The following is a 12538-nucleotide window of genomic DNA, read 5'->3' on the forward strand; positions in this document are numbered from 1 at the left end:
GCAATGGAGCAAGCCAGGATGATGCTTCAGCCATCCCCTCCCAAAGTATTTGGGGTCCTGGATGCAATTCTGCTCCTTTACCAAAAGCTGATTCAATCCCTTCCCACCAGGCAACCCCTCTGTCTGCTTGCTGCCTTAATATCCCTTAGATCAATCTCAGAAGGATCCAGTAACATGGAATGGCAGATGGGGAACAGAGCATGAATATTAATTAGCAACGAATTCCGAACAGAGGACTTTAATTACATTAAGAGCGCAGGCTCGGAGGCAGTGACTTACTTCCTGCTGTAAATCTGTTGACAGGTCATTTGCCACAGTGGTGTCAGTGCTCCTTAATGAATGAATATATACATTTCAAGTGCTGGTGTATGGGAGAAATAGGGTCTTGTTTCCAAAAGTGGCAACACAAGCCTGCACACCAGCGAGAGGGTTTTGCCCGTGGGGAGGATTCGGGGAAATAATGATTAGTATAATTACCTGGTAATCACACACTACGTTCTGGGAGCCAGGAGCTCTGCTCGTGGGGCTGGCAATCCCCGGCATGAGCCAGACCTGCTGCTTTGTCATATGTGGTCACTGGGGGGAGACCAAGAACCGCAGCACCTTCTCCGGGGCCGGTGGGTGCCGGGTCCCCGCCACGCTGGTGCGGGCGATGCGCCTGGAGCGCTGCTCGCCGCGCTCGGGGCTCACGGTGGCCTCGCGGTGGGGTGCGGACACGTCTCAGCTTCCACTGCTGGTGGTGCTTTGGCAGCCTGGCGGGGGAAATCAGTCCTGTGCGGGCAGGGGGTTAGCCGGAAAACCCATCCAGCCAGGATCCCCTCTCAGCCCAGGGGCAGCAGCAGGTTGGAAAAGCACGTTTTCCCCAGAACGGTTTAATCCCAGGAAAAATACAGCCGATGCTGAAGGCCTTCTGTACGAGCAAAAGGGTCTTTTTGTTTTAATCCCTCGAACTAGCATGGGACAACAACGCTGCCAAACAGCCTCTTATGGGGACAACTCTTTCTTGTGCTCAGGGATTTTGCTGGATGAGTTTGGTCTGAGGTTTTCTGCTCGGAAAACCAGCTTGAACGAAGAGGGTCGCCTGAGTGCCAGCATGCCAACATCCCAGCAACATGAAGCTTTAGCTTTATCTTTCTTCTCAGCTGCCTTCAGTCTGCAGAGCAGCACGTTCCTCCACAGTCCCCGGTGGCAATGCTGGAGAGCCGTGCTCTGTCTAGGGGCAGCACACAGGCACAGACCCCTTTGGCCAGTGGGCAATGCTCAAGGGACTGCTGCATCCCTGGAGCTCCTCCTGCCTGGCCCAGTGCCCCCAGGCCTAGTTGGGAAGCGGTATGGGACATGACATGTTTGCAGACTCTCCTAGTGAAGGCAAGGAGGGAAAGGATCGCTGTGGGTGATGGTGGGAGAGCTGCAGCAATGGGCACAGTGCTGTGGGCTGCAAGAAGGAGATAATGTGGGATCTTGAGCTGCAGGGGACTCTCCAGCAGCAGATTCAGGAGCTGGAGGCTTGCACAGGAAGGACATGGCACAAACAGCCTCTCCTCTTCATGTTTAACTGGCATGACGGTGGGTTTGCCTCCAAAGTGGTAGATGACTGATTTTGTCAGCTCTCCCCAGACTGGGACTCCTGCTCTTTTCCTGTGCTCCTTGCCAGCACAGTGAGGCTGGCAGAAGCTGGAAGTGCTGCTGGCCAGCTCTGCCAATGGCATGAAAGGAGATCAGAGATGGCTTTGAGTAACCTTCCTCAACCAGGGGTCACTCATGCATCTACAGCTCCAAAAGAAGTCGCAGAAATGGTTGAGGGGAAAACCTGACCTAGGGATAAAGATAAAAGAGCTAATTAGCTCTGACTGAGCTGAGATGAAGACTGTGAGAGCAGGCTACAGAGATGCAATGCGTTTTAGCACCGAGGAAGGTTCTGGTTTGGAAGGGGCGGTCCTTGCCAGCAAGATCTTGTCCTGACCAAGGCTTTCACACCCATGTTTTGCCCTCTTCTGCTCAGCAGCTGTGGTGAGTATTCCGGATTGAGAAGGTTTGGAGGTGGCACCGGGGTTAGAATTGGGTAAAAAATGCCACAAACATCTCAGGAGAAAAGCACCAAACATTCTTAGAAGGTTTCTCTGTGCTCAAGGTGGGCCACAGTGGTGGACCATCATCACAACACCATTGACAGAGACACTGAAGGGTTCAGGAACACAAACCCAAAGACTCAAGGGCTTCAGCCAACTGGCACAGGAGGCACAGCATGGCAGGACACATCCCAATGCAAGTCCTACGGGAAATGGAGGAACCCAGTCTGGTTGCAAAGGCTGGAGGGAGGCAATGCTCTTGGTACCTCCATCTCTTGCTACATGTCTGGACTCACAGGTACCAGGATGCCACTGGCCTGGGGGTGCACACCTGGGGCTGCTGCCACTTTCTACAATGCAGGTGCAAAACCACACTGTGGGCAACATCCAAAGAGCAACCCAAAAAGCAACTGAAACCTTGCTGGATAGTGGGTGGTGCCAGAGTACATCTCTTGGTCTCTTTCCTGCTCCAGTGACAACCAGGAGGTGTCATGTCCCCAGCCTGCAATAACCACTTTTTTCTCTTGCTTGAGAAGAACGTGTGTGTGTGTGTGCCCATCCTTTCTTCCACATTTTAACCAGGGTTCCAACCTGCCCCAAGGTGGGTCGTGAATGACCTGGGTGGAGCAGGTCCACGGCACAGTTGTGAGCTGGAGGCTGTGAGCTTCCTTGGCAGCTGGCACATGGCTGCATCCCCCTCTCTACCCTGTCTGTGGCTCTTCTGGAAAGTCTATTTTTATTTGTCTCTTCTAAAAATGAATGGGGAGGACAGACGTGTTTCCTTGTTGTGATGAACTTGTCCAAACCCCAAATACTTAAAACCCTGCTGGCCAACTTTTAAGAGCCGAGTCTGACTCTTCCACATTTCTTTTTGTTGCTCATTGCCAAATGACAAAGCAGGTTCTCTGCAGGATGGAGGATGTCCCAATGACAGTGAGTTTTTGGATCAACAATAAGGTGGCACCTCTAATTCACAGTGCCAAAAATCCTGCTTTACCCTGAGGACAGGGACAGCAAAGTTAAGTGCAGCCCCTTTGCCTCCACCCAGCCACTGTGCTCATTTACTTCTGCTCCTTTTCTTCTTGCTGCAGTTGTTCCCTAGCTGGGATCAGATGAGAGATTTTAAAGTATGAATTTTGAGGAACCGCTGAGCTCTGCATCTGCGCTGGGGTGGCACAAACCATTTCTACCTCCCCTCGTCCTTCAGATACCAGTGCCAGATAAGGTGTGTTCACTCCATGTCTTATAGACTGGCTCCAGCAAATGGCTTTTCTGTCTGGGTGACACATGGAAAGTGCCTGAAAATGCAGCAGCAGAGTGAAGGCTATCGGGAGGCGGTGGAGGTTTGTACAGGTAATTGCTCTGACCCTCCTGCAAGGAAAGTCAGATTGAGGAAGTGATGCCATCGTGTGAGCAGCATTTCCAACAGGGATTAACAGGCAGGGGTTGGTGTGGGCACATGGACGATGGAAATGCAGCAAGGCCGTGTCATTATTCCACCTGGCCACCAGAGCTGCCGCAAGTGTAGTGCTCTCCTGGAGCTCCTGCCAGCAGACTTGGCTCTGCTGGGGTGGGATTTTGAAAGTCTGAGCCAGTCCCTGCTGTGTTTGTACCAACGTGCTCCTCCTGTCGGTGTCTGCACAGCTCCTCTGGGATCCTGCCTCTGCTGCAGGGACAGGAGCTGCATGGCATCCCTTGGCAAATGCTTCCCACTGAGCTGGGATACAGAGCTGTGCTTGGACTAACTATCCTGACTTAATGGGGCTGAAACTCCCCAACGACAGGAGCAGAATGGAAGTGAGAAGCTGATTCCATTTCCCCCCTGCCTTTTCATGTATGCTTTTTCTCCTTGGCTGCTGGCAGAGCTACGTTACGTAAAGGCAGATAAGCCCCTGCCTTTTGTCAGCAGTTGGAATAATTTTCAATATCTGAGACACCCTGTCTGGCAAAGGTCATGCCCTGTTCTCTAGCAGGTCTTAATTTAGCACCTGCAAGTTCTTGGTGAAGTGTGAAACTTCAGGATGCAGGAAGATCCTTGGAGGCTGTTGTGTAGGGAATGTCTTCCCTGCGCAGAGACGTGAGTGAGCTGCTGAGCATCTTCACCATCCTCACCTCCCAACTGGAAGTAAATGCCTTTTACTGGAAGCTTGCAAGAGCCATCCAAAGCACAGCTCTGCTGCAGCTCAGAGCTCCGGCATGATGTCCAACGCTGCTCCAAAACAGCTGCATCCGATGGTGATGCAGCGAACCGGCTTCCAAGCACCTTAGGTGATGCCCCTATGACTGCCTGGCTAGTTGGCTTCCTCCGTGGACTCCCTGCCTTCCTGCTGCCCTGGCCAATCTACAGGCTGCAAGGCTCAGAGCACAGGGGAGGAGGCAGCTGTGAGGGATGAGGACAATGCAGCACACATATCCTTTGCTGTTGTTCAAATTCATTCCTTGGCTCCATTGCCAAAGGAGTTCGGGTTGTGTACATGGCTTGTTAAAGGCTTGAGGCAGGTACAGCTGAATTCAGCAGAGAAATTGTTGTCACCAAACTCATGGGACTGAACAGCACAGGGAAACCTCACTGAGTGTTGCAGGATGAGGGGAACCCAGCCTCCCAGGCCGTGGAGAATCCAGGGGAGTGCCCTTGGGAGGTCTCTGTCATTGTCTCTCATCCGTTACAAGATGTGCCCATCTGCAAGGCACAAACGCACAGAGGACAGGACTTTAGACAAGGGCATGTAGTGAGTGATAGGACAAGGGGAGATGACTTCAAGTGAAAGAGAGTAGGTTTTGATTAGGTACTAGGAAGAAATTCTTCACTGGGAGGGTGGGCAGGCCCTGGCACAGGGTGCCCAGAGAAGCTGTGGCTGCCCCTGGATCCCTGGCAGTGTCCAAGGCCAGGCTGGACGGGGCTTGGAGCAACCTGGGATAGTGGAAGGTGTCCCTGCCCATGGCAAGAGGGTGGAACTAAATGATCTTTACAGTCCCTTCCAAGCCAAACCATTCTGTGATCCTTTGATTCCGTGGCTCTGGAGCTTTTGCTGCTGGATTTGCGGTGTGCGACTGTGGACTCCTACCGGCCCTGGCACCAGACGGCAGCTGCACACCAGGGCTTATCTCCAGACCTACCAGGAGCAGGAAACTCAGCGAGTTCCCAAACAAACCTCTGGTGCGGGAGGCCAGCGTCTCTGACCTCCGGGGGTCCTGAGTGTTTGAACAGGCTCCTAATCTGCTTGGGAAAAGCAGGAGAACTGGGGAGGGAGAGGAGGGAGGGCTGGGGCTGTGCCCTGAGCGGGGTCGGCTGTCGCTCGTGGCTTTGATTGCTGAGGCTTGCTGTCTCAGGCTTGCGGGATTTGGCTGCCTGGCCGTGAACAAAAAAGCTGGATTCTCCCAGAGCCTTTATTCCCATGTCAAGATCACTGGTGGTTTCCCGAGGAGTGGAGGGAGAGGAAGGCTTTTGCTGATGGCTTTTGACAGGCGTGGGGAAAAGCAAGGCTCAGCCTCTGCTCCAGCTGAAATCCTAGAATCATAGAATAGTTTGGGTTGGAAGGGTCCTTTAAAGGTCATCTTGTCCATTACCCCTATAGTGCACCCCATAGCTGCCCTTCACCTTCCCCCAGTGTGGGCTGGACCAGCCCTGGGTACCTCACTCCTGTGTTGGGACCATCCCAGAGCCCTCGCTCAGCATCTCCCTTTGATGGGGCTCCCCCCTTCCCCCTGCCTCCCTCCAGAGGCTCCTGGCCCCCTGCTCCATCCCAGCATCAGCAGCCTGTCTTATCCAATCCCTGCCCCAAATACCCCTGACTGCAGAGACTGACAGCCCAGAGGGCCCAAAGAGCAGGGACATGCCAGGAAGGACAACGAGAGTGGAAGGGTTGAGGAATATCCCGCCAAACTGACCCTCTGACACCACTCTGCCCTCCTCCTTCCTCCCACCCAGCATCCTTCTCCTTGCTCCTGAACATCAGCAGCAGATTTGAACTGCAGCAGGACCCTGCCTGGGAGGAGCATCTCCATGGAAGATCCCAAGGCTGTTGCATTCCTTGGCCAAGACCGTCTGGCTCTGAGCTGTGATCTCTAACAGATGCCCACTCTGCTTCCCTGAGAGACAGAAAACATGCTGAGGGCACATTGCCACTAGCCTGTCACCCTGGAATCCCTGCCTTCTTCTCTTCACAGGTTCACAGGCAGCAAAATCATCTCAGTGACCAGTTAATTGGGTTTTTTGTTGTTGTTGTTTTGGTTTGTTTTGGTTTTTTTCGGTTGGTTGGTTTTTTGTTTGTTTTGTTTGTTTGTTTGTCTGTTTTTGGAAAGCAAATAAAAATTACCAAAATGACACGGATTTACTCTGTAGCCCACAGTGGTGCTGGGATGGGAACAGCATCCCAGCATGTCTGCTCCCCAGGTACTGAGCCAGCCCAGTGATGTGTCCCCATTGTCCTGGTGTCCTCATCCTCACCGGCCCCACCTTGGCAGGGATTGCCAGGGGAACCTGCCTGGGTGGAGAGTGCTCAGGAGCCAACATGGGATAATGATTCATAGCCTCAGCTTCCTGCTCAGCTCCGGTGGCTCCTAAATCTGGACAGCCTCAGGCTTGGACAGGCAGAGCAGGGGAAGACAGGGGCTTGGCACAGCAAGGAGCCTTCCTCTGCTCAGGAAGTGGGCTGCTTGGTGGGCTTTGCAGCTCCTGGTGCATCCCAACCCTGCAGACAGCAGAGCTATTTGTTTGTGGGTGTCGTTCTGTCAAGGGAGCGGCTTAGCCCAGGCCAGAGCCTGTATATAGAGCCCCTGCCTGGGTGCACTTCTGGAGGGTTTTATTGCTTTGATGCTGGATTCATCCCAGCTAGGCCATCCCTGAGGGGGCAGTGCTGCCAAACCTCTCGGACGGCAGCATACGTTGCTGAGGGTCTTGCTTCTTTGGAGTACCTGGGGAAGAATGTTGTGTGGCAAGAGGATAAACAGCCTCTTAATAAAGCCACCACCATTCAAAATTAGCCATCCCCTGGGATCCTTTCTTATCAGGCCCTGGTAGACAGGGCTATCGGGAGCCTGGTTCATTCCTGAACAAATACGCACTGCAAGCAGCGCTTGCTGGCGTTGGCCCCAGGACAACACTTGCTGGGCCACCTCACCAGTGCCAAGCCCTGAGCTGGGTTGTCTGCATGCCCCCACTGCCAGTGGATGGGCACTGGGTCAGTCGGTGCAGGCAGGAGAGCTGCAGACCTCTTCTCACCACCTCCCTGCAAGCAGTGGGTGTTGGTGCAGTGCTTGGATGTGGTTCACGCCCCAAATGTCCTTGGGAGTTGCTTGAACACCTTTGCATGAGGCATCCTTGCTCTGCCTGGCCTTGTTCGCTCCCTGGTGTCCTCCCTTCCTCTTCACATCCTGCCAGCCCGGCCTTGCCATGCCCTCACCACCTCTCTGTGTGCTCACAGCCACCTTCCTCCTTCCCCAGCAGCTGGAGATGCACTCTGCTCACCCCTCCTAACCCTCAACCTTTTCCAGCACTGCATTTTTCTATCTCCCCCCGACTAAAAGCACCAGTCCCCCACCCTTTTTCCCATCACCCTCCCACCCTGAGAAGACAAAAAACCCGCCCAACCCCACACAGCCAGCTCCTGCCGTTTATTCTTAAATCCCTTCCCTCCTGCCTTGCTGGTTTGAAAGCCTGTACCCTGGAATGGGCCTCCCAGCTTTCGCTGGCAACCCTGCTTCAGACTGACCGCCACAGATAGTGTTGGGGAGTGAAAGAAAATAATATATAAAATAATAATAATGAAAAGGAAGAATAAAGAAAACCCTCTCATCTCGCTGTATCTCCGTGCTGAAGTTTTCCCAGTCTCCCATGCCATGTGCTGGTGTGAGGGAGTCTTGGGAACAAAAAGGAAACTTTGGGGGTTTGTTTTCTCACCTGTATGCTTTGAGAAACTCTCCCCAGCAGCGCTGGTGCTGTACCCTCTGGCAGAGGGTGGATGAGATGCTTCTCACACTGCTGCCCACTCCCTCGGTGCACTCGTAGGGGTTTTTTTGGCTTTTGGATGTGGTTTGCTCAGGTAAGGCACCTCCAGCCCACCTTTCTGCATGTGTCATTGTTTGGGAAAGGAAAAAAAATAATAAAAGAGAGAAAAAGCAGAAAAATCTCTTGCCGAGGAGGGACCCTGAGTCCAAGACAACCTCTCCCCTCGCCCGGGGGAGGGCTGAGGGAGGGTTTCCCCTCCTTCCAGCTTCTTTTCCTCCCCTCTAGGTGATGGAGATGGAGGATGGAGGCGAGGCGGGAGCTACAACAGAAGAAAACACGGGCAGGGGCAGGGCAGGTGCTGTCCCAAAACCCGAGGGCGGGAAGGGGGTGCGGAGGGGACCCGGCGGCCGGAGGGTTGTGTCCCCTCCGCATCCCCTCCCCGCCAGCATCCTGGGCAGCGCCCGGGAGGGCGGAGGGAAGGGAGGGCGATGCTCCGCTCGGGGTTTATTAGATTGGACATAATCATCTTTAAATAAGGGCAGCCCCCCCTCCACACCCCTCCTTGAGGTGGGGGGGGAGCGGAGCGCCTCGGGGCTTTCTAGATAAGGGCGACTAACGCATCCCCCGCTCCCGCAGGCAGAGCCGGGCAGCGCCGAGAGCCGCGCAGGGTCCGCCGTGCCCCGGGAACCCCGGCTGCAGGCAGAAGGGGGGTCCCCGCCGCGGTGTTCTCGCCTTCCTTCTCCTCCTCCTCTTCCTCCTCCTCCTCCTCCCGCAGGAGCAGAAGGGAGGAGAGCGGTGCCGGGGAAAAGTTGCGGCGGGGGGCGGGGGACTGTGCCCCGGCGCTGCCGCCCGCCGCCCCCCTGAACACCCCATTTCCCCCGGGGCCACTCGCCCCCCACCTCCCACGCCCCAAACTTCGTTCCCAAGGAGGATGCTGCGCGGCGGGGCCCCCCTGGCCGCGCTGCTGCTGGCGGCGCTCAGCCTGGCCCGCGGGGAGCCCCCGCCGGTCTCGGGGTGCGGGATGGAGGCTCCGAGCCGCCGCGCCGCCCCCCCGCACCACCCCTACGGGCTGTACCCGCAGGGTCCCGCCGCGCACGGGGCGCTCGCAGCCGCATCCCCGCGGGGCCGGAGACCGCGGGGAGCCAGGGGAGGAGGAGAAGAGCCGGGGGGCGAGGCGGACGGCCGGGGCCGGGGCCGGAGCCGGGGGGAGAGGCGGCGGGGCCGGGAGCCGCAGGTGCCGGACCCTCCCCGGGAGCGGCCGCTGCCCGCCCTGTACTTCTCGGGCGGCCGGGAGCAGCTGGCGGCGCGGGCGGAGGCGCTGCCCGCAGTCCCGCGGGAGGAGTTCACCCTGGAGCTGTGGGTGAAGGCGGAGGGCGGACAGAACAACCCGGCCATCATCGCAGGTAAACCCCGGCAGGGAGGGATGGGGACCCGACACCCCCCGACCCTCCTCGAACATCCGCACGGGGCACTCCCTGACTTCCCCGCTCTGGCAGGTGACACCCCGCGCCCACACCCGTGTTCTCAGCACCGCAGGCGTGGAATATTCCTCCTTCCCTTGAGACCAAACCCTAAACCATCCCCTCCCCTCTGTTCCCACCCGCCCCGTCCTCCCAGCCCGCCTCCCCACCCCAACCGCCCCCCCGCCCCCCATCCCGCCCCGGCTCCATCTCGTTTTTCCCTCTTCCCTCGCCGGGAGCTGGAAGGTCCCTCTGGGTGATCCGCTCCCCCTGATCCTCGTCCCCTCCGCCCCAGCCCACCAGTCCCCCTGCTCGGGGCACGCCGAGGCTTTCCGGGGCTCCCGGCGGGTCCCCGGGGCGGTGGCCGCACGGTGGCAGCCGCGCCGCACTCACGGCCCGGCCCCGGTGCGATCCCCCGGGCTGCGGCCCCGAGGCCTCTGCGGGACGGCTGCGGGGCAGGGGGGACCCAGGGGCTTGTTCCACCGAGAAGTGCCCCCTCAGGCGCTAAGGAACAGGCAAGGGGTGAGCGAGTCCCATGGGGAGCAGCTGAGGGAGCTGGGGGAGCTCAGCCTGGAGAAAAGGAGGCTCGGGGGGAACCTTATTGCTCTCCACACCGACCTGGAAGGAGGGTGTAGCAGTTGTCTGCCTCTTCTCCTGAGTAACAAGTGATGGGACAAGAGGAAATTACCTCAAATTGTGCCAGGAGACGTTTATATTGGATATTAAGTAAAATTTCTTCTCTGAAAGAGTTGTCATGCACTGGAACGGGCTGATGGAATCACCATCCCTGGAAGTGTTAAAAAAATGTATAGATGTGGTGCTTAGGGACGTGGTTTATTTGTGGGCTTGGCAGTGCTGCGTTAACTGCTGGACTTGACCTTAAAGGATTTTTCCAACCTTAACGATCCTATGGTGGAGAAGCTGAGGAGACAGAGAAGACTGGCACACAGGCACAGAGTGGGGCAGATGTCACCTCCTGCAGCGGTGCTTCATTCAGCTGTGCCGGCATGTGTGTCTGGGTACAAGCTAGGCAGGGCAGTGCAGGGATGCTAGGAAGGGCTGGGAACAGATGGCAGTGCCAGGATGTCTGGGGTCCCCACAGTGCAGGCCCCCGTGTTTCTGTGCTGCCCCAGCCAAGCTGGTTGGGGAATCCCTCTCTCTATCCTAACTCTCCCTTGGCTTGTGATCATTCAGCTGAACCTCCCTCTGCTTTGCCTGGCCCCTTTCATTGATTTACCTCCTCGGTTGTAGGGCAAGAACCACACCTGTGCTGTGGAAGAGCAGGAGGCACGGGCTGGAGTCTGTGGCAGAGGGGAGAAACAGACGTGTTCAAGCAAACTCCCTGGCATCCACCTCACTGCCCACCTTCCTGTCGGCATCCTTGATGCCTCCCTGCTGGCAGGCAGCACCTTGGGATGCGTGGAGCACAATTCCTAGTCATCGCATCAGCAGCACAGCTGTTTGCATCTGGAGGTCTGGCCTGCAGGTGCTGGGTTTTGAGTTTCCCAGCTAGCCAGCAGAGTTTTTTTATTATTTTTTTTTATTCTATATTTTTTAATTTTCGTCTGGAGGGCGGGACAGTTGTTAGTGCTGAAAGCACCACCCGTGAGCACTGGCATTCACTCGGGTAACATCCCCCAGCTTCCCTGCTCCGGGGTTTGAGTCAGCCCCAGGAACCTCCGGCTGCCTGAGTCACTGTTCACTTCCCACTGTCTCCCTGCAGTTGGGACCAAGGGGCCCGGGTGTGGGTGGCCAAAGGGGGACAGCCCCGTGCTGCTGGCATTTTGTGTGAGCAGGTGACAGAAGCAGCTGCCAGCCCTCGGCAGGTGCCGAGTTTCCTTCTGATCTGCTGCTCCTGCTCTGTCGAAAGAGAGGCAGCTGAGCATGAGGTCATCCAAAGGTGCAGAGGAGCTGGAGATGCTCCAAGTGTCCATGTGTGAGCGAAGGCAGGGGCAAAGCAGGGCAGAGCTGAGCTCTCCCAGCATCAGTGCCTGGGAAGTAAGGCCAGGCTGAGCAGCTCTGATCATGGAAAGCAAGCTGCTGTGTCTGCTTGGATTGAAGGCTCGGGAGTTGGCGCTTTTTTTTCCCCTAGATGCCACATTTTGCCTCAGGGCCACCCTGGATGGGGTTGCTCATCCTTCTTAGCCACACTTTCATGGGGGGATTCCTGCTGGGGTATAACCCCAGTACCCTGGCACAGCCACTGTTAGGGAAGGAAACTTGTCCTTCTTCCTTGTCCTACTCATTTTGGGCAGCAGATGAGAGTCCTTTCACGTGATGCTGTTACCTTTCCTACCTTTTTTGTCTCCCCTCCATCTATGCCTGCTCTGCTTCTGGGGAACCCCAAGGGATGCCCCTTTGTGCCAGGCTGAGGTTTGTTTTTACTCAGATTGTAGGTGATTTTGTTGGGTCAGATCCTTCACCGGAGACCGTGCCAAACATCTGCTAAATCCAGATGTCCTCCTTGGGTCCCTGAGCTGCAGACCCTGAGGGATGACCATGCATGAGGGACCCTGCAGTTCCCACTGCAGAGCCTGAGGGATGACCATGGCTAGAGGCTCCTGGCCTTTGTCAGATGCTCTGGAGCTTTGGCAGCCAATTTCCCCCAGTATCTGGGTCTCAAAGCACAACTGAAAGCTATCCCTTGTGCTGCAGAACTCCTGGCCCCAGTGGGAGAGGCTGCCTGCACTGTGGTTCTTACGAAGTGGCACACTTGATCTCGTGGGCTCTTTCTCCATGACCTTCCCTGGCAGGTACCTTCCTCTTCAAAATCTTTGTGCTGTTACCAACAGCTCTTGTTTCAACCCCCAAAGGTGTTACCTAAGGCACAGGTGAACAGCATAAATAGAGCTCCCCTTTCCCACCTGAAGGACCAGAGGCAGCGCTGTACTTAGAGCTGCTGAGGAGATACCTCGCACTTCTTCTACAAACAGCTCTTTCCCTTCTGGTGGGTTGCCTCAGGACAAAATACTGAGCTCCTTGGCAAACTCTGGGGTCTTGAAACTGCTCCTCTGATGATTTGTCATGAAGGCCCTTGAGAGATGTCAGGACCTGGTGCTTGA

General features: G+C 56.3%; 1 protein-coding gene across 1 annotated transcript in view; it reads left to right on the top strand.

Annotated features, from left to right (window-relative positions):
* Positions 1 to 541: 541 nt before the first annotated feature.
* Positions 542 to 12538, top strand: part of PAPPA2 (pappalysin 2) — a 95912-nt gene continuing 83915 nt past the window's right edge. The window contains 2 exon segments of the mRNA XM_039555625.1: positions 542 to 702; positions 8944 to 9419. Of these exon segments, the coding sequence (XP_039411559.1) occupies positions 542 to 702; positions 8944 to 9419 (637 nt within the window).

This window comes from Corvus cornix, chromosome 8, assembly GCF_000738735.6.
Source record: "Corvus cornix cornix isolate S_Up_H32 chromosome 8, ASM73873v5, whole genome shotgun sequence".
Lineage (NCBI taxonomy): Eukaryota > Metazoa > Chordata > Aves > Passeriformes > Corvidae > Corvus > Corvus cornix.